Source organism: Squalius cephalus (assembly GCF_949319135.1).
Source record: "Squalius cephalus genome assembly, chromosome: 18".
NCBI lineage: Eukaryota > Metazoa > Chordata > Actinopteri > Cypriniformes > Leuciscidae > Squalius > Squalius cephalus.
The window spans coordinates 36472025-36492602 of NC_137139.1; the positions used below are offsets into that span (position 1 = coordinate 36472025).

General features: G+C 44.9%; 3 protein-coding genes and 3 long non-coding RNA genes across 6 annotated transcripts in view; 3 read left to right on the top strand and 3 right to left on the bottom strand.

Annotated features, from left to right (window-relative positions):
* Window positions 1-892: 892 nt before the first annotated feature.
* LOC307145369 lies at window positions 893-1481 on the bottom strand. The gene is made up of 3 exons (XR_013818946.1): window positions 1391-1481; window positions 1300-1344; window positions 893-937 (listed from the first exon to the last, which is right to left on the bottom strand). It is a non-coding gene; the product is annotated as an uncharacterized lncRNA (long non-coding RNA).
* Window positions 1482-5579: 4098 nt separating this feature from the next.
* LOC307146190 (uncharacterized protein) lies at window positions 5580-7501 on the top strand. Its single transcript, XM_079850067.1, has 3 exons — window positions 5580-5707; window positions 5782-5844; window positions 5974-7501. The coding sequence occupies exons 1-3, from the start codon at window positions 5650-5652 to the stop codon at window positions 7395-7397; spliced, it is 1545 nt and encodes a 514-aa protein (XP_079706193.1). The 5' UTR covers window positions 5580-5649; the 3' UTR covers window positions 7398-7501.
* Window positions 7502-10271: 2770 nt separating this feature from the next.
* On the top strand, window positions 10272-10767 carry LOC307146192. The gene is made up of 3 exons (XR_013819067.1): window positions 10272-10399; window positions 10474-10536; window positions 10666-10767. It is a non-coding gene; the product is annotated as an uncharacterized lncRNA (long non-coding RNA).
* A 696-nt stretch (window positions 10768-11463) lies between these two features.
* On the bottom strand, window positions 11464-16059 carry LOC307146193. Its single transcript, XR_013819068.1, has 3 exons — window positions 16009-16059; window positions 15694-15738; window positions 11464-11584 (listed from the first exon to the last, which is right to left on the bottom strand). It is a non-coding gene; the product is annotated as an uncharacterized lncRNA (long non-coding RNA).
* On the top strand, window positions 15144-16853 carry LOC307146191 (uncharacterized protein). Its single transcript, XM_079850068.1, has 3 exons — window positions 15144-15273; window positions 15348-15410; window positions 15540-16853. The coding sequence occupies exons 1-3, from the start codon at window positions 15216-15218 to the stop codon at window positions 16805-16807; spliced, it is 1389 nt and encodes a 462-aa protein (XP_079706194.1). The 5' UTR covers window positions 15144-15215; the 3' UTR covers window positions 16808-16853.
* A 1665-nt stretch (window positions 16854-18518) lies between these two features.
* The window catches only part of trappc1 (trafficking protein particle complex subunit 1), a 6465-nt gene continuing 4405 nt past the window's right edge, over window positions 18519-20578 (bottom strand). The window contains exon 5 of the mRNA XM_079850162.1: window positions 18519-19415. Within this exon, the coding sequence (XP_079706288.1) occupies window positions 19287-19415 (129 nt within the window). The 3' untranslated portion in view covers window positions 18519-19286. The remainder of the gene's footprint in view (window positions 19416-20578) is intronic.

Below are 20578 nucleotides of genomic sequence, written 5' to 3' on the forward strand. Positions count from 1 at the left end.
GTCCGGTTCTGTCAACACCACTTTCAGCCAGGACTCTCCTGAAGGGGTCCGGTTCTGTGAACACCACTTTCAGCTAGGACTCTCCTGAAGGAGTCCGGTTCTGTCAACGCCCACTTCAGCCAGGACTCTCCTGAAGGGGTCCGGTTCTGTCAACACCACTTTCAGCAAGGACTCTCCTGAAGGGGTCCGGTTCTGTCAACACCACCTTCAGCCAGGACTCTCCTGAAGGGGTCCGGTTCTGTGAACACCACTTTCAGCCAGGACTCTACTGAAGGAGTCCGGTTCTGTCAATGCCCACTTCAGCCAGGACTCTCCTGAGGGGTCCGGTTCTGTCAACGCCACCTTCAGTCAGGACTCTCCTGAGGGGTCCGGATCTGTCAACGCCACCTTCAGCCAGAACTCTCCTGAGGGGTCCGGTTCTGTCAACGCCACCTTCAGCCAGGACTCTCCTGAGGGGTCCGGTTCTGTCAATGCCACCTTCAGCCAGGACTCTCCTGAGGGGTCCGGTTCTGTCAAAGCCACCTTCAGCCAGGACTCTCCTGAGGGGTCCGGTTCTGTCAACGCCACCTTCAGCCAGGACTCTCCTGAGGGGTCCGGTTCTGTCAACACCACTTTCAGCCAGGACTCTCCTGAAGGGGTCCGGTTCTGGGTTCTGTCAACGCCCACTTCAGCCAGGACTCTCCTGAGGGGTCCGGTTCTGTCAACGCCACCTTCAGCCAGGACTCTCCTGAGGGGTCCGGTTCTGTCAACGCCACCTTCAGCCAGGACTCTCCTGAAGTGGTCCAGTTCTGTCAATGCCACCTTCAGCCAGGACTCTCCTGAGGGGTCCGGTTCTGTCAACGCCACCTTCAGCAAGGACTCTCCTGAAGGGGTCCAGTTCTGTCAATGCCACCTTCAGCAAGGACTCTCCTGAGGGATCCGGTTCTGTCAACGCCACCTTCAGCCAGGACTCTCCTGAGGGGTCCGGTTCTGTCAATGCCACCTTCAGCAAGGACTCTCCTGAAGGGGTCCATTCTGTCAACGCCACCTTCAGCCAGGACTCTCCTGAGGGGTCCAGTTCTGTCAATGCCACCTTCAGCAAGGACTCTCCTGAGGGGTCCGGTTCTGTCAACGCCACCTTCAGCCAGGACTCTCCTGAGGGGTCCGGTTCTGTCAACGCCACCTTCAGCCAGGACTCTCCTGAAGTGGTCCAGTTCTGTCAATGCCACCTTCAGCCAGGACTCTCCTGAGGGGTCCGGTTCTGTCAACGCCACCTTCAGCAAGGACTCTCCTGAAGGGGTCCAGTTCTGTCAATGCCACCTTCAGCAAGGACTCTCCTGAGGGATCCGGTTCTGTCAACGCCACCTTCAGCAAGGACTCTCCTGAAGTGGTCCAGTTCTGTCAATGCCACCTTCAGCAAGGACTCTCCTGAGGGATCCGGTTCTGTCAACGCCACCTTCAGCCAGGACTCTCCTGAGGGGTCCGGTTCTGTCAATGCCACCTTCAGCAAGGACTCTCCTGAAGGGGTCCATTCTGTCAACGCCACCTTCAGCCAGGACTCTCCTGAGGGGTCCAGTTCTGTCAATGCCACCTTCAGCAAGGACTCTCCTGAGGGGTCCGGTTCTGTCAACGCCACCTTCAGCAAGGACTCTCCTGAAGGGGTCCAGTTCTGTCAATGCCACTTTCAGCCAGGACTCTCCTGAAGGGGTCCGGTTCTGTCAACGCCACCTTCAGCCAGGACTCTCCTGAGGGGTCCGGTTCTGTCAATGCCACCTTCAGCAAGGACTCTCCTGAAGGGGTCCATTCTGTCAACGCCACCTTCTGCCAGGACTCTCCTGAGGGGTCTGGTTCTGTCAGCGCCACCTTCAGCCAGGACTCTCCTGAGGGGTCCGGTTCTGTCAACACCACTTTCAGCCAGGACTCTCCTGAAGGGGTCCGGTTCTGGGTTCTGTCAACGCCCACTTCAGCTAGGACTCTCCTGAGGGGTCCGGTTCTGTCAATGCCACCTTCAGCCAGGACTCTCCTGAGGGGTCCGGTTCTGTCAACGCCACCTTCAGCAAGGACTCTCCTGAAGGGGTCCAGTTCTGTCAACGCCACCTTCAGCAAGGACTCTCCTGAAGGGGTCCGGTTCTGTCAACGCCACCTTCAGCAAGGACTCTCCTGAGGGGTCCAGTTCTGTCAATGCCACCTTCAGCCAGGACTCTCCTGAGGGGTCCGGTTCTGTCAACGCCACCTTCAGCAAGGACTCTCCTGAAGGGGTCCAGTTCTGTCAACGCCACCTTCAGCAAGGACTCTCCTGAAGGGGTCCGGTTCTGTCAACGCCACCTTCAGCCAGGACTTTCCTGAGCGGTCCGGCTCTGTCAACGCCACCTTCAGCCAGGACTCTCCTGAGGGGTCCGGTTCTGTCAACGCCACCTTCAGCCAGGACTCTCCTGAGGGGTCCGGTTCTGTCAACGCCATCTTTAGCCAGGACTCTCCTGAGCGGTCCGGCTCTGTCAACGCCACCTTCAGCCAGGACTCTCCTGAGCGGTCTGGTTCTGTCAACGCCACCTTCAGCCAGGACTCTCCTGAGGGGTCCGGCTCTGTCAACGCCACCTTCAGCTAGGATGCCCCTGTCTATTTAACTTGTCATGAGTCAAGATTCTGTGTGACAAAATAAATTATTTCTTTTGGAATGGGTTTCATGATTTGGTTTGTCAACTCCTTTCTTTTAGATATGCTAAGGTTTTACAGCCACTTGGACTAGTTTGTGATGGCTTTGTCAACTGGATAACAGGAGGCCTGTCTATTGAGGTCTGGTTTTGCCCAAGAAGTGTTCAGCTGTGAAGTTCAGTGAACATTGATTCTTCCCAGTTTAATTTCTTTGAAGACTATGATTGGAAAAAGTGTCTGCAATATTTTGCAGATATTGCGATATTCATGTATAAGTGAATGATCAAAGAGTCCTATTTGTGGGAGGAGTAGTTTACCCAACATTAATCTAGTTTACTTGCCATGATATTACTCTAAACCCTTGTCTTTTCATCCATGAAACAAGGCTGAAGGGGATGTTTGTGACTAACTGTCAGTCACAAAAAAGCAGATTAAATGATAATGATCCATGAGTAATCTGAGATTCAAGTGTTCATTCATTTTAAGTTGTTTCACTGTGTGACAAACAGTCAAATTTCTGAGCCCCCCTTCTACACTGATATAGAGTTGCCTGTAGCTATATTAAGAAGTCGGCTGTATGTCTGGCAGATGTGTCTTCAGTCTAGGTTTAGACTGTTTCTGGATGAAACATACCATGAGAAAATCTGTCATTTTTAGATGCATATTTGGTACTAAACTTTTTTCCCAATGACACAGCTTTACTTTTTCTGTTCTCTTTATTTGGTGCTTTCTCACCAGTTGATGTGGAATAATATAATATAGCCTGGTTTCACAGACAAGTCTTAAGCCTAGTCCCAGACTAAAATGCATGTTTGCGTTGTTTTAACTGAAAGCATATTAAAATATGTCAGTGCTATTATTTTCTCAAGATGCAGACCAGTAATGTTTTTTTGTAAGTCACGTTTATAAAAGCTCCTCAAATTTCCTAATTGAACTAAGGCCTAATCCTGGCTTAATCTAAGCCCTGTCTTTGATACCAGGCTTAAGTATTTGTGTTGTTGGGCTTTTTTTCAGTGGAGGTCAATGAATAACAAGAGATAAACCTTGAACCTTTTGCAAACATATTTTTTATTGAATTTTACAACACATTTAACAAAAGAACATAACACACTTAAATACAAACATATCTTACTCAGTTCCCTCCCCCTCCACAATAACCCTGGCAGTCAGTAAAAATAATAACATAAAAACATATGTAAGCTTCTCAAGGGCCAAACTGGATATCAAGTTTTTCAGCCAAAATCCAAGGGAAGGACAACTTGTATTCTTCCATCAAAGGGCAATTGAATGCCTAGCTTGTAGTAAGCACAAATCAACCAGTTTTTTTTTTCTTTGACAGGTAGAGAGCAATTGTCCACATAGATACGCAATACACATATTCCTCCAAAACTTTTGCACCTCACCACATTCCCACACACAGTGAAAAATGTGCCTTGGAACTTATTGCATTTAAGACATAATTCAGGAATACTTGGGTTAAATCATTGTACAGTTATATTGTAAGAGTCTCAAACGAGTATTTATAGTTTGAGTTTGTGCTTTTAAACATATTGTACCCCTCTCATCTAATGATGTGTCTTTATTTAAATCCTGCATCCATGCCCGTCTTTTATTTTCAGAATTTTCTTTATGATTCTGTACCAGTATATTATATAATTGGGTAATTCACCCTTTACTGAAACAGTCTTGTGTGGAAAAGGTTTCCAGTGTGGATAATGAAGGGAGTTGCACAGAATTCTTTAGTTTCGAAAAAATAAAACTTCTAAGCTGCAGGTATTTAAAAAAAAATTTTCCAGGGTATATGAAACTTTGATACCAGATTGTCAAAAGACATTAAAATATTGTCTTCATATAAGTCCATCAATCTAACTATTCCCCTACTCAACCATAGTTTAAACCCCATATAATTTTTAGCTGGAGTGAAATATTCATTCCCCCAAATCGGGGAGAAGGAAGACAGCGATGAGGCTTCTCCGAGAAATGTATGAACTTCGTACCAGATCATAAAGGTATTCTTCACAAATGGATTGTCTGTTTTTCTTTTTAGTTCTTTAAGGGGTGCTGAATGTAAAAAGCGGTCAAGTGTCAAGCCTTTTGCAGCCAACATTTCAACCTGTAACCAAGGCATTTTGGTATCTCTAGAGAACCAGAACATTGCAGCCCTCATTTGAGCAGCCCAATAATAGCACAATAAATTTGGTAATTGTAGCCTTGATGATTCTTAGCAAAGCCATTCTGGTCTGAATATACCAGCAGAGGCAGGACCTTCTCAAATCTCACCCCCAAGGCTTTAGCAATAATTTTTGCATCCGTATTCAAAGTGAAATTGGTCTATATGACCCACAATCTACAGGTGACTTTCCTGGCTTCAAAATAAGAGTGATCAGGGCACTTTTCAATGAGGGAGGAAGAGATCCTTGCCGAAAAGCTTCTACATACATATCCAGTAACGGACCTATTAATTTATCTTTGAATTCCTCATAAATGTCAATTGGGAGCCCACCCGGACCCGCTGCTTTACTGCCCCTCATTTTAAGAATAGCATTAGAAACCTCTTCTAATTCCAATTCCCTATCTAGCTCATGTTTTGTCGCTTCAGAAATAGAGGGAATATCCAACCCATCCAAAAAGCGCTTATAGGAAAATCAGTTTAAACATTGAAACTTTAGTTACTGTATTTTATTTTTTATTTTTCTAAACTGTTTTAATTATTCTTATTTCTTTTTATTATTTTAATTTCTTCTATGTAAAGCACTTTGAATTGCCATTGTGTATGAAATGTGCTATATAAATAAACTTGCCTTGCCTTGCCTTATGTGGGATATATCATCAGCTAGTATGCTGGATAATTAATTAATTATTGATGTCATTAATTAGCAGATTGCCCCAATAATGAGTTAACGAGTCATCCAGGTGATACAAATGGTTTTCTCTTTGGCTTTAAAAGACCTGGTTGGTTTGAAACTTTCGTTTGTGTAGTTGAATTGGCTGTCTTAGTGGCTCAGTTCATGTTATAGAATGGGTTTGATTAAAGTGACTGTTTTGGTAGTTCTTTATCACCAGTTAGTATGGCATGGTGAGTTAATTTTTGTTTGCTTTTAATAAGTTTACTGGTCTGTTTTTTTGTTAAGTGTCAAATGTGTTTCTCAGTTTTCAGCTGCGCAGTCAAAGATGGATCCTTAAATTTCTCCTTGAGTGATGTTGGAGAAAAAGGTTTGTAGACGTGTTTCAGAATTTTACGTAGTCTTGTACTAAAGTAATAAGAGTTTATACTAGCACATTTACATGTTTGTTTTTGCTATTAGCAACAAAAAACTTATTTCTCTTTCTCCCTCTCTCCAGATGATTCTGTGAACGCCACCTTCAGCCAGGATTATGCCGAGGGATCTGGTTCTGTCAACGCCACCTTCAGCCAGGATGACGCTGAGGGGTCTGGTTCTGTCAACGCCACCTTCAGCCAGGACTCTCCTGAGGGGTCTTGTTCTGTCAACGCCACCTTCAGCCAGGACTCTCCTGAGGGGTCCGGTTCTGTCAACGCCACCTTCAGCCAGGACGACGCTGAGGGGTCCGGTTCTGTCAACGCCACCTTCAGCCAGGACTCTCCTGAGGGGTCTGGTTCTGTCAACGCCACCTTCAGCCAGGACTCTCCTGAGGGGTCCGGTTCTGTCAACGCCACCTTCAGCCAGGACGACGCTGAGGGGTCCGGTTCTGTCAACGCCACCTTCAGCCAGGACGACGCTGAGGGGTCCGGTTCTGTCAACGCCACCTTCAGCCAGGACTCTCCTGAGGGGTCCGGTTCTGTCAACGCCACCTTCAGCCAGGACTCTCCTGAGGGATCCGGTTCTGTCAACGCCACCTTTAGCCAGGACTCTCCTGAGGGGTCTGGTTCTGTCAACGCCACCTTCAGCCAGGACTCTCCTGAGGGGTCCGGTTCTGTCAACGCCACCATCAGCCAGGACGACGCTGAGGGGTCCGGTTCTGTCAACGCCACTTTCAGCCAGGATTATTCTGAGGGGTCTGGTTCTGTCAACGCCACCTTCAGCCAGGACTCTCCTGAGGGGTCTGGTTCTGTCAACGCCACCTTCAGCCAGGACTCTCCTGAGGGGTCCGGTTCTGTCAACGCCACCTTCAGCCAGGACGACGCTGAGGGGTCCGGTTCTGTCAACGCCACCTTCAGCCAGGACTCTCCTGAGGGGTCCGGTTCTGTCAACGCCACCTTCAGCCAGGACTCTCCTGAGGGATCCGGTTCTGTCAACGCCACCTTTAGCCAGGACTCTCCTGAGGGGTCCGGTTCTGTCAACGCCACCTTCAGCCAGGACTCTCCTGAGGGATCCGGTTCTGTCAACGCCACCTTTAGCCAGGACTCTCCTGAGGGGTCCGGTTCTGTCAACGCCACCTTCAGCCAGGACTCTCCTGAGGGGTCCGGTTCTGTCAACGCCACCTTCAGCCAGGATTATTCTGAGGGGTCCGGTTCTGTCAACGTCACTTTCAGCCAGGATTATTCTGAGGGGTCCTGTTCTGTCAACGTCACTTTCAGCCAGGACTCTCCTGAGGGGTCCGGTTCTGTCAACGCCACCTTCAGCCAGGACGACGCTGAGGGGTCCGGTTCTGTCAACGCCACCTTCAGCCAGGATTATTCTGAGGGGTCCGGTTCTGTCAACGCCACTTTCAGCCAGGATTATTCTGAGGGGTCCGGTTCTGTCAACGCCACCTTCAGCCAGGACTCTCCCGAGGGGTCCGGTTCTGTCAACGCCACCTTCAGCTAGGATGATGCCGAGGGGTCTGGCTCTGTTTTAGCCCCCGTCTATTTAACTTGTCATGAGTCAAGATTCTGTGTGACAAAATAAATTGTCTTTTGGAATGGGTTTCATGGTTTGGTTTGTCAACTCCTTTCTTTTACATTTGCTAAGGTTTTACAGCCACTTGGACTGGTTTGTGATGGCTTTGTCAACTGGATAACAGGAGGACTCTCTATTGAGGTCTGGTTTTGCCCAAGAAGTGTTCAGCTGTGAAGTTCAGTGAACATTGATTCTTCCCAGTTTAATTTCTTTTAAGAATATGATTGGAAAAGGTGTGCAATATTTAGCAGATATTGCGATATTCATGGATAAGTGAATGATCAAGGAGTCCTATTTGCAGAAGGAGTAGTTTACCCAACATTAATCTAGTTTACTTGCCATGATATTACTCTAAGCCCTTGTCTTTTCATCCATGAAACAAGGCTGAAGGGGATGTTTTTGACTGTCACATTAAATGATAATGATCCATGAGTAATCTGAGATTCATGTGTTCATTCATTTTAAGTTGTTTCACTGTGTGACAGTCAAATTTCTGAGCCCCCCTTCTACACTGATATAGAGTTGCCTGTAGCTATATTAAGAAGTCGGCTGTATGTCTGGCAGATGTGTCTTCAGTCTAGGTTTAGACTGTTTCTAGAGGAAACATACCATGAGAAAATCTGTCATTTTTAGATGCATATTTGGTACTAAACTTTTTTCCCAATGAGACAGCTTTACTTTTCCTGTTCTTTATTTGGTGCTTTCTCACCAGTTGATGTGGAACAATATAATATTGCCTGGTTTCACAGACAAGTCTTAAGCCTAGTCCCAGACTAAAATGCATGTTTGCGTTGTTTTAACTGAAAGCATATTAAAATATGTCAGTGCTATTATTTTCTCAAGATGCAGACCAGTAATGTTTTTTTGTAAGTCACATTTATAAAAGCTCCTCAAATTTCCTAATTGAACTAAGGCCTAATCCTGGCTTAATCTAAGCCCTGTCTTTGATACCAGGCTTAAGTATTTGTGTTGTTGGGCTTTTTTTCAGTGGAGGTCAATGAATCACAAGAGATAAACCTTGAACCTTTTGCAAACATATTTTTTATTGAATTTTACAACACATTTAACAAAAGAACATAACACACTTAAATACAAACATACCTTACTCAAATCCCCCCCCCCCCCCTCTCCCCCCTCTCCACAATAACCCTGGCAGTCAGTAAAAATAATAAAATAAAAACATACGTAAGCTTCTCAAGGGCCAAACTGGATATCAAGTTTTTCAGCCAAAATCCAAGGGAAGGACAACTTGTATTCTTCCAGCAAAGGGCAATTGAATGCCTAGCTTGTAGTAGGCACAAATCCACCAGTTTCTTTTTTCTTTGACAGGTAGAGAGCAATTGTCCACATAGATACGCAATACACATATTCCTCCAAAACTTTTGCACCTCACCACATTCCCACACACAATGAAAAATGTGCCTTGGAAGTTGGAACTTATTGCAGTTAAGACATAATTTAGGAATTCTTGGGTTAAATCATTATACAGTTATATTGTAAGAGTCTCAAACGAGTATTTATAGTTTGAGTTTGTGCTTTTAAACATATTGTACCCCTCTCATCTAATGATGTGTCTTTATTTAAATCCTGCATCCATGCCCGTCTTTTATTTTCAGAATTTTCTTTATGATTCTGTACCAGTATATTATATAATTGGGTAATTCACCCTTTACTGAAACAGTCTTGTGTGGAAAAGGTTTCCAGTGTGGATAATGAAGGGAGTTGCACAGAATTCTTTAGTTTCGAAAAAATAAAACTTCTAAGCTGCAGGTATTTAAAAAAAAAATTTCCAGGGTAGATGAAACTTTGATACCAGATTGTCAAAAGACATTAAAATATTGTCTTCATATAAGTCCATCAATCTAACTATTCCCCTACTCAACCATAGTTTAAACCGCATATAATTTTTAGCTGGAGTGAAATATTCATTCCCCCAAATCGGGGAGAAGCAAGACAGCGATGAGGCTTCTCCGAGAAATGTATGAACTTCGTACCAGATCATAAAGGTATTCTTCTCAAATGGATTGTCTGTTTTTCTTTTTAGTTCTTTAAGGGGTGCTGAATGTAAAAAGCTGTCAAGTGTCAAGCCTTTTGCAGCCAACATTTCAACCTGTAACCAAGGCATTTTGGTATCTCTAGAGAACCAGAACATTGCAGCCCTCATTTGAGCAGCCCAATAATACCACAATAAATTTGGTAATTGTAGCCTTGATAATTCTTAACAAAGCCATTCTGGTCTGAATATACCAGCAGAGGCAGGACCTTCTCAAATCTCACCCCCAAGGCTTTAGCAATAATTTTTGCATCCGTATTCAAAGTGAAATTGGTCTATATGACCCACATTCTACAGGTGACTTTCCTGGCTTCAAAATAAGAGTGATCAGGGCACTTTTCAATGAGGGAGGAAGAGATCCTTGCCAAAAAGCTTCTACATACATATCCAGTAACGGACCTATTGATTTATCTTTGAATTCCTCATAAATGTCAATTGGGAGCCCATCCGGACCCGCTGCTTTACCACCCCTCATTTTAAGAATAGCATTAGAAACCTCTTCTAATTCCAATTCCCTATCTAGCTCATGTTTTATCGCTTCAGAAATAGAGGGAATGTCCAACCCATCCAAAAAGCGCTTACAGGAAAATGAGTTTAAACACTGAAACTTTAGTTATGTGGGATATAACATCAGCTAGTATGCTGGGTAATTAATTAATTATTGATGTCATTAATTAGCAGATTGCCCCAATAATGAGTTAACGAGTCATCCAGGTGGTACAAATGGTTTTCTCTTTGGCTTTAAAAGACCTGGTTGGTTTGAAACTTTAGTTTGTGTAGTTGAATTGGCTGTCTTAGTGGCTCAGTTCATGTTATAGAATGGGTTTGATTAAAGTGACTGTTTTGGTAGTTCTTTATCACCAGTTAGTATGGCATGGTGAGTTAATTTTTGTTTGCTTTTAATAAGTTTACTAGTCTGTTTTTTTGTTAAGTGTCAAATGTGTTTCTCAGTTTTCAGCTGCGTAGTCAAAGATGGATCCTTAAATTTCTCCTTGAGTGATGTTGGAGAAAAAGGTTTGTAGACGTGTTTCATAATTTTACATAGTCTTGAACTAAAGTAATGAGTTTATACTAGCACATTTACATGTTTGTTTTTGCTATTAGCAACAAAAAAAACTTATTTCTCTTTCTCCCTCTCTCCAGATGATTCTGTGAACGCCACCTTCAGCCAGGATTATGCCGAGGGATCTGGTTCTGTCAACGCCACCTTCAGCCAGGACGACGCTGAGGGGTCCGGTTCTGTCAACGCCACCTTCAGCCAGGACTCTCCTGAGGGATCTGGTTCTGTCAACGCCACCTTCAGCCAGGATGACGCTGAGGGGTCCGGTTCTGTCAACGCCACCTTCAGCCAGGATGACGCTGAGGGGTCTGGTTCTGTCAACGCCACCTTCAGCCAGGACTCTCCTGAGGGGTCTGGTTCTGTCAACGCCACCTTCAGCCAGGACTCTCCTGAGGGGTCCGGTTCTGTCAACGCCACCTTTAGCCAGGATGACGCTGAGGGGTCCGGTTCTGTCAACGCCACTTTCAGCCAGGACTCTCCTGAGGGGTCCGGTTCTGTCAACGCCACCTTCAGCCAGGATTATTCTGAGGGGTCCGGTTCTGTCAACGCCACCTTCAGCCAGGATTATTCTGAGGGGTCCGGTTCTGTCAACGCCACCTTCAGCCAGGACTCTCCTGAGGGGTCTGGTTCTGTCAACGCCACCTTCAGCCAGGACTCTCCGGAGGGGTCCGGTTCTGTCAACGCCACCTTCAGCCAGGACTCTCCGGAGGGGTCCGGTTCTGTCAACGCCACCTTCAGCCAGGACGATTCTGAGGGGTCCGGTTCTGTCAACGCCACCTTCAGCCAGGACTCTCCTGAGGGGTCCGGTTCTGTCAACGCCACCTTCAGCCAGGACTCTCCGGAGGGGTCCGGTTCTGTCAACGCCACCTTCAGCCAGGACGATTCTGAGGGGTCCGGTTCTGTCAACGCCACCTTCAGCCAGGACTCTCCTGAGGGGTCCGGTTCTGTCAACGCCACCTTCAGCCAGGACTCTCCTGAGGGATCTGGTTCTGTCAACGCCACCTTCAGCCAGGATGACGCTGACGGGTCCGGTTCTGTCAACGCCACCTTCAGCCAGGATGACGCTGAGGGGTCTGGTTCTGTCAACGCCACCTTCAGCCAGGACTCTCCTGAGGGGTCTGGTTCTGTCAACGCCACCTTCAGCCAGGACTCTCCTGAGGGGTCCGGTTCTGTCAACGCCACCTTTAGCCAGGACGACGCTGAGGGGTCCGGTTCTGTCAACGCCACTTTCAGCCAGGACTCTCCTGAGGGGTCCGGTTCTGTCAACGCCACCTTCAGCCAGGATTATTCTGAGGGGTCCGGTTCTGTCAATGCCACCTTCAGCCAGGATTATTCTGAGGGGTCCGGTTCTGTCAACGCCACCTTCAGCCAGGATTATTCTGAGGGGTCCGGTTCTGTCAACGCCACCTTCAGCCAGGACTCTCCTGAGGGGTCCGGTTCTGTCAACGCCACCTTCAGCCAGGACGATTCTGAGGGGTCCGGTTCTGTCAACGCCACCTTCAGCCAGGACTCTCCGGAGGGGTCCGGTTCTGTCAACGCCACCTTCAGCCAGGACTCTCCGGAGGGGTCCGGTTCGGTCAACGCCACCTTCAGCCAGGACTCTCCCGAGGGGTCCGGTTCTGTCAACGCCACCTTCAGCTAGGATGATGCCGAGGGGTCTGGCTCTGTTTTAGCCCCCGTCTATTTAACTTGTCATGAGTCAAGATTCTGTGTGACAAAATAAATTGTCTTTTGGAATGGGTTTCATGGTTTGGTTTGTCAACTCCTTTTCTTTTACATTTGCTAAGGTTTTACAGCCACTTGGACTGGTTTGTGATGGCTTTGTCAACTGGATAACAGGAGGACTCTCTATTGAGGTCTGGTTTTGCCCAAGAAGTGTTCAGCTGTGAAGTTCAGTGAACATTGATTCTTCCCAGTTTAATTTCTTTTAAGAATATGATTGGAAAAGGTGTGCAATATTTAGCAGATATTGCGATATTCATGGATAAGTGAATGATCAAGGAGTCCTATTTGCGGAAGGAGTAGTTTACCCAACATTAATCTAGGTTACTTGCCATGATATTACTCTAAGCCCTTGTCTTTTCATCCATGAAACAAGGCTGAAGGGGATGTTTTTGACTGTCACATTAAATGATAATGATCCATGAGTAATCTGAGATTCATGTGTTCATTCATTTTAAGTTGTTTCACTGTGTTACAGAATTTCTGAGCCCCCCTTCTACACTGATATAGAGTTGCCTGTAGCTATATTAAGAAGTCGGCTGTATGTCTGGCAGATGTGTCTTCAGTCTAGGTTTATACTGTTTCTAGAGGAAACATACCATGAGAAAATCTGTCATTTTTAGATGCATATTTGGTACTAAACTTTTTTCCCAATGAGACAGCTTTACTTTTCCTGTTCTTTATTTGGTGCTTTCTCACCAGTTGATGTGGAATAATATAATATTGCCTGGTTTCACAGACAAGTCTTAAGCCTAGTCCCAGACTAAAATGCATGTTTGCGTTGTTTTAACTGAAAGCATATTAAAATGTCAGTGCTATTATTTTCTCAAGATGCAGACCAGTAATGTTTTTTTGTAAGTCACATTTATAAAAGCTCCTCAAATTTCCTAATTGAACTAAGGCCTAATCCTGGCTTAATCTAAGCCCTGTCTTTGATACCAGGCTTAAGTATTTGTGGTGTTGGGCTTTTTTTCAGTGGAGGTCAATGAATCACAAGAGATAAACCTTGAACCTTTTGCAAACATATTTTTTATTGAATTTTACAACACATTTAACAAAAGAACATAACACACTTAAATACAAACATACCTTACTCAAATCCCCCCCTCCCCTCCCCTCCCCTCCCTTCCCCTCCCTTCCCCTCCCTTCCCCTCCCTTCCCTCTCCACAATAACCCTGGCAGTCAGTAAAAATAATAAAAATAATAAAAATAATAAAATAAAAACATACATAAGCTTCTCAAGGGCCAAACTGGATATCAAGTTTTTCAGCCAAAATCCAAGGGAAGGACAACTTGTATTCTTCCAGCAAAGGGCAATTGAATGCCTAGCTTGTAGTAAGCACAAATCCACCAGTTTCTTTTTTCTTTGACAGGTAGAGAGCAATTGTCCACATAGATACGCAATACACATATTCCTCCAAAACTTTTGCACCTCACCACATTCCCACACACAATGAAAAATGTGCCTTGGAAGTTGGAACTTATTGCAGTTAAGACATAATTTAGGAATTCTTGGGTTAAATCATTATACATTTATATTGTAAGAGTCTCAAACGAGTATTTATAGTTTGAGTTTGTGCTTTTAAACATATTGTACCCCTCTCATCTAATGATGTGTCTTTATTTAAATCCTGCATCCATGCCCGTCTTTTATTTTCAGAATTTTCTTTATGATTCTGTACCAGTATATTATATAATTGGGTAATTCACCCTTTACTGAAACAGTCTTGTGTGGAAAAGGTTTCCAGTGTGGATAATGAAGGGAGTTGCACAGAATTCTTTAGTTTCGAAAAAATAAAACTTCTAAGCTGCAGGTATTTAAAAAATAATGTTTGATATGAAACTTTGATACCAGATTGTCAAAAGACATTAAAATATTGTCTTCATATAAGTCCATCAATCTAACTATTCCCCTACTCAACCATAGTTTAAACCCCATATAATTTTTAGCTGGAGTGAAATATTCATTCCCCCAAATCGGGGAGAAGCAAGACAGCGATGAGGCTTCTCCGAGAAATGTATGAACTTCGTACCAGATCATAAAGGTATTCTTCACAAATGGATTGTCTGTTTTTCTTTTTAGTTCTTTAAGGGGTGCTGAATGTAAAAAGCGGTCAAGTGTCAAGCCTTTTGCAGCCAACATTTCAACCTGTAACCAAGGCATTTTGGTATCTCTAGAGAACCAGAACATTGCAGCCCTCATTTGAGCAGCCCAATAATACCACAATAAATTTGGTAATTGTAGCCTTGATGATTCTTAGCAAAGCCATTCTGGTCTGAATATACCAGCAGAGGCAGGACCTTCTCAAATCTCACCCCCAAGGCTTTAGCAATAATTTTTGCATCCGTATTCAAAGTGAAATTGGTCTATATGACCCACATTCTACAGGTGACTTTCCTGGCTTCAAAATAAGAGTGATCAGGGCACTTTTCAATGAGGGAGGAAGAGATCCTTGCCAAAAAGCTTCTACATACATATCCAGTAACGGACCTATTAATTTATCTTTGAATTCCTCATAAATGTCAATTGGGAGCTCACCCGGACCCGCTGCTTTACTGCCCCTCATTTTAAGAATAGCATTAGAAACCTCTTCTAATTCCAATTCCCTATCTAGCTCATGTTTTGTCGCTTCAGAAATAGAGGGAATATCCAACCCATCCAAAAAGCGCTTATAGGAAAATCAGTTTAAACATTGAAACTTTAGTTATGTGGGATATAACATCAGCTAGTATGCTGGGTAATTAATTAATTATTGATGTCATTAATTAGCAGATTGCCCCAATAATGAGTTAACGAGTCATCCAGGTGATACAAATGGTTTTCTCTTTGGCTTTAAAAGACCTGGTTGGTTTGAAACTTTAGTTTGTGTCGTTGAATTGGCTGTCTTAGTGGCTCAGTTCATGTTATAGAATGGGTTTGATTAAAGTGACTGTTTTGGTAGTTCTTTATCACCAGTTAGTATGGCATGGTGAGTTAATTTTTGTTTGCTTTTAATAAGTTTACTAGTCTGTTTTTTTGTTAAGTGTCAAATGTGTTTCTCAGTTTTCAGCTGCGCAGTCAAAGATGGATCCTTAAATTTCTCCTTGAGTGATGTTGGAGAAAAAGGTTTGTAGACGTGTTTCATAATTTTACATAGTCTTGAACTAAAGTAATGAGTTTATACTAGCACATTTACATGTTTGTTTTTGCTATTAGCAACAAAAAAAACTTATTTCTCTTTCTCCCTCTCTCCAGATGATTCTGTGAACGTCACCTTCAGCCAGGATTATGCCGAGGGATCTGGTTCTGTCAACACCACCTTCAGCCAGGACTCTCCTGAGGGGTCCGGTTCTGTCAACGCCACCTTCAGCCAGGATTATCCTGAGGGGTTCGGTTCTGTCAACGCCACCTTCAGCCAGGACTCTCCTGAGGGGTCCGGCTCTGTCAACGCCACCTTCAGCCAGGATTATCCTGAGGGGTTCGGTTCTGTCAACGCCACCTTCAGCCAGGACTCTCCTGAGGGGTCTGGTTCTGTCAACGCCACCTTCAGCCAGGATTATCCTGAGGGGTTCGGTTCTGTCAACGCCACCTTCAGCCAGGACTCTCCTGAGGGGTCTGGTTCTGTCAACGCCACCTTCAGCCAGGACTCTCCTGAGGGGTCCGGTTCTGTCAACGCCACCTTCAGCCAGGACTCCCCTGAGGGGTCTGGTTCTGTCAACGCCACCTTCAGCCAGGACTCTCCTGAGGGGTCCGGTTCTGTCAACGCCACCTTCAGCCAGGACTCCCCTGAGGGGTCTGGTTCTGTCAACGCCACCTTCAGCCAGGACTCTCCTGAGGGGTCCGGTTCTGTCAACGCCACCTTCAGCCAGGACTCCCCTGAGGGGTCTGGTTCTGTCAACGCCACCTTCAGCCAGGACTCTCCTGAGGGGTCCGGTTCTGTCAACGCCACCTTCAGCCAGGACTCCCCTGAGGGGTCTGGTTCTGTCAACGCCACCTTCAGCCAGGACTCTCCTGAGGGGTCCGGTTCTGTCAACGCCACCTTCAGCCAGGACTCCCCTGAGGGGTCTGGTTCTGTCAACGCCACCTTCAGCCAGGACTCTCCTGAGGGGTCCGGTTCTGTCAACGCCACCTTCAGCCAGGACTCCCCTGAGGGGTCTGGTTCTGTCAACGCCACCTTCAGCCAGGATTATCCTGAGGGGTCCGGTTCTGTCAATGCCACCTTCAGCCAGGACTCTCCTGAGGGGTCCGGCTCTGTCAACGCCACCTTCAGCCAGGACTCTCCTGAGGGGTCCGGTTCTGTCAATGCCACCTTCAGTCAGGATTATCCTGAGGGGTCCGGCTCTGTCAACGCCACCTTCAGCCAGGATTATTCTGAGGGGTCCGGTTCTGTCAACGCCACCTTCAGCCAGGACTCTCCTGAGGGGTCCGGTTCTGTCAACGTCACCTTCAGCCAGGATTATCCTGAGGGGTCCGGCTCTGTCAACGCCACCTTCAGCCAGGATGACGCTGAGGGCTCTATTTGACTTGGCGTATGTCAAGATTTGTAACAATAAATTTTATGAGTTTTTGAATGGATTACTTGGATGTTTTTTGTTCACCCCACTTTGCTTGTAGATCGCTAGATTGCTCCCTTTAGGTTGCTTAATGGAAATCTATTTAAATGTGTTAAGGAGCAAGCGCATCTAGCCATTCCCTGGAGTTTGTTCACTCACTGCCTATGGTCTACTGTCTATCTGGCAGATGTTTCTTCAGTCAAGGTTTAGACTGAATGTGTCAGGAGAAAGCATACCATGAGAATTATATCATGAGAGATTAATTTGTACAAAACAGTGAGTCAATATTTTCTGTCCTCTTTATTTGGTGCTTTTACCAGTTGATTCAGTGGAGCTCAATGAATAACGAGATAAACATTGAAACCTAAGTTCTATGGGATATAACATCAGCTTGTATGCTGAGTGATAAGTTATTGATCTCATTAATTAGCAGATTTGCCCCAATGATGAGTTAACGAGTCATCCAGGTGATACAAATGGTTTGCTGTTTGGCTTTAAAAGATCTGGTTGGTTTGAAAATTCAGTTTGCATGGTTAGATTGGCTTTCTTAATGGCTTGGTTTGTTAGAATTTTATATATATATATATATAATTTTTTTTTTTTTTTTTTTTTTGATGGTTCTTTATCAACAATTGGTTTTAGATAGAGGAAAGTCCAAACATTTACCACAGCAAATCTGGAGTCTCTTTGAACCGTAGGGGTGTCATGAAAATTTTTCCGCCATTTTGAATTTTCCCCAAAACATACTTTTTTGAACTCCTAGACGGCTCGTTTGATTTTCATAAAAATTTATTCAGATCATCTTCAGACCATTCTGGCAAAAAATTATCAAAAGCTTTTTGATATATCCAACCGTTCTTGAATAACGCACAAACTAATTTGATGAAGAGCATGCCAAGGCAACCCCGCAACGCTTTAGCGTATTCAGACCAAACTTGGTACATGTCATACTAAGCATGACATGAGGCTACATGCAACGTTTCGGCACAGCGCCACCAACTGGTCAGGAAATATGAAAATTTGCCTTTTTTACTGAATGGTTTACCCACAAAATCCTAAAACTGGTGTCGTCTGCTTCAGTGCCCAGTTTTACATATTGGCTATTGTGGGTGTCGGCCATTTTGAATTGTGTCCTAAAATGCTGTATTTTACGAACTCCTATGCGTATCGTTATGAAACTTGGTAGGTCATTGGGACCTTGCCCTGAAGGTACTCACAAAGTTTCAAGACAGCACCACCTTGTGGTCAAAAGTTAAAATTAAATTTCCAAAAATGCTTTGATTCAAATTGTATTAATTTGGGCTATTTTAATTAAACTGGTATTGATAGATTCCTTGGGTCATGAACGAAAACAATGATACCATATTTGCTCGAACTTCCTGTCTGCCATTTTGAATTTCTTTGAAAATCTACTTTTTCAAACTTCTCCTAGACCGTTTGTCTAAAAATTTTACCAAAATTGGCTCAGATCATCTTCAGAAGATGCCGGCAAAAAGTTATCAAAAGCTTTTCGATAGACTGAACTGTTCTCGAGTAAAGCTTCAAGAAATTTGTTGACATGATACCAAGCTGATTCTGTCAGTAAAACCTGTCAACAGCAAGTCTTGTCTGGTTCCCAAAACAGTGTTCTTTCATCCTGAGAGTTCGACTGAGAAAGCCAGGAGACAACGCAACGCAATGATGATAAAAAAGAGAGCAGAGTTTATTGAATCGCCTTTGTTGCGTGTTTCAATGCTCAGACTTAATCTGAACAGAACAAATCCAACAAGTGTTATTATAACAAAGCAAAAACAATGGAAAATGAGTGCTTCACAACATCGCCCTGTGAAGTTCTCTGATCTTTAATCTCATGAAGACAAATATCCCTTGACCACACAATCGTAGGATTAAACCACAATGGCAAGCATTGCAAGAGATGAGATAAGTCATATTACAACATAAAGGATAAAATGATGAATAAATCACTTCATGATAAATTATATAAATAAAATAAAAATATGAATACATAATAAAATGAAAACTATATAAATGACTAATACTAATCACACACACCTCTAATACATTCTCTCTCACACACACACACACAAAATCTAAAAACAGTATTTTATTTCTCTGATTCTATCATTTAAACAAGTTCACAGTATCTGAACATTATTATTTTAGTCATTAAAGACACCAAATTAAAGAGGGACCAAATTCACACTGATTATGCTTTATTTTTCTTCATATTCATCAGTGCCAGTTTCAGACTGACAGATACATCTGTTTTCATCACACACTCACACAATTCTTGGAAAGGCGGCAAAAATTCATCTTTTATTTTGCTCAGTTTTGTGAGAAAGGATGTTTTTACACTAATATTTAACCAGAGGAACTGCACTCAGAGCTCTGATCGAGGAAGCAGACGTTACACATCAACAGAGGATGATGGTGTTTCCTTGTCTCCTGCTCAGGCCGCGCGGACGCTGAAGAACGGCAGCGCTCGGATGAAAGAGTCCAGCTTGGTGTTGAACAGGTCGCTCTGGAGAGACTCGCCCAGCACACACAGCGGGTTCTTCACGATGTACTCCACGTACAGCTGCAGTCAGACACAACCACAGTCACCGCAGTAAACCCAGGGAGCATTAGTAGAGTGAGTGTGTTACCGTGCTGTAGAGTACAGCGAGTGTGTTACCGTGCGTTACCGTGCTCTAGAGTACAGCGAGTGTGTTACCGTGCTGTAGAGTAGCGAGTGTGTTACCGTGCTGTAGAGTACAGCGAGTGTGTTTTGCTGTAGAGCGAGTGTGTTACCGTGCTGTAGAGTAGCGAGTGTGTTACCGTGCTGTAGAGTACAGCGAGTGTGTTTTGCTGTAGAGCGAGTGTGTTACCGTGCTGTAGAGTAGCGAGTGTGTTACCGTGCTGTAGAGGACAGCGAGTGTGTTACCGTGTTACCGTGCTGTAGAGTAGCGAGTGTGTTACCGTGTTACCGTGCTGTAGAGTAGCGAGTGTGTTACCGTGTTACCGTGCTGTAGAGTAGCGAGTGTGTTACCGTGTTACCGTGCTGTAGAGTAGCGAGTGTGTTACCGTGCTGTAGAGTACAGCGAGTGTGTTTTGCTGTAGAGCGAGTGTGTTACCGTGATGTAGAGTACAGCGAGTGTGTTACCGTGCTGTAGAGTAGCGAGTGTGTTACCGTGCTGTAGAGTACAGCGAGTGTGTTACCGTGCTGTAGAGTAGCGAGTGTGTTACCGTGCTGTAGAGTACAGCGAGTGTGTTACCGTGCTGTAGAGTAGCGAGTGTGTTACCGTGCTGTAGAGTAGCGAGTGTGTTACCGTGCTGTAGAGTACAGCGAGTGTGTTTTGCTGTAGAGTACAGCGAGTGTGTTACCGTGCTGTAGAGTAGCGAGTGTGTTACCGTGCTGTAGAGTACAGCGAGTGTGTTTTGCTGTAAGGCGAGTGTGTTACCGTGCTGTAGAGTAGCGAGTGTGTTACCGTGCTGTAGAGTACAGCGAGTGTGTTACCGTGCTGTAGAGTAGCGAGTGTGTTACCGTGCTGTAGAGTACAGCGAGTGTGTTACCGTGATGTAGAGTAGCGAGTGTGTTACCGTGCTGTAGAGTAGCGAGTGTGTTACCGTGCTGTAGAGTACAGCGAGTGTGTTACCGTGATGTAGAGTAGCGAGTGCGTTACCGCGCTGTAGAGTAGCGAGTGTGTTACCGTGCTGTAGAGTAGCGAGTGTGTTACCGTGCTGTAGAGTAGAGCGAGTGTG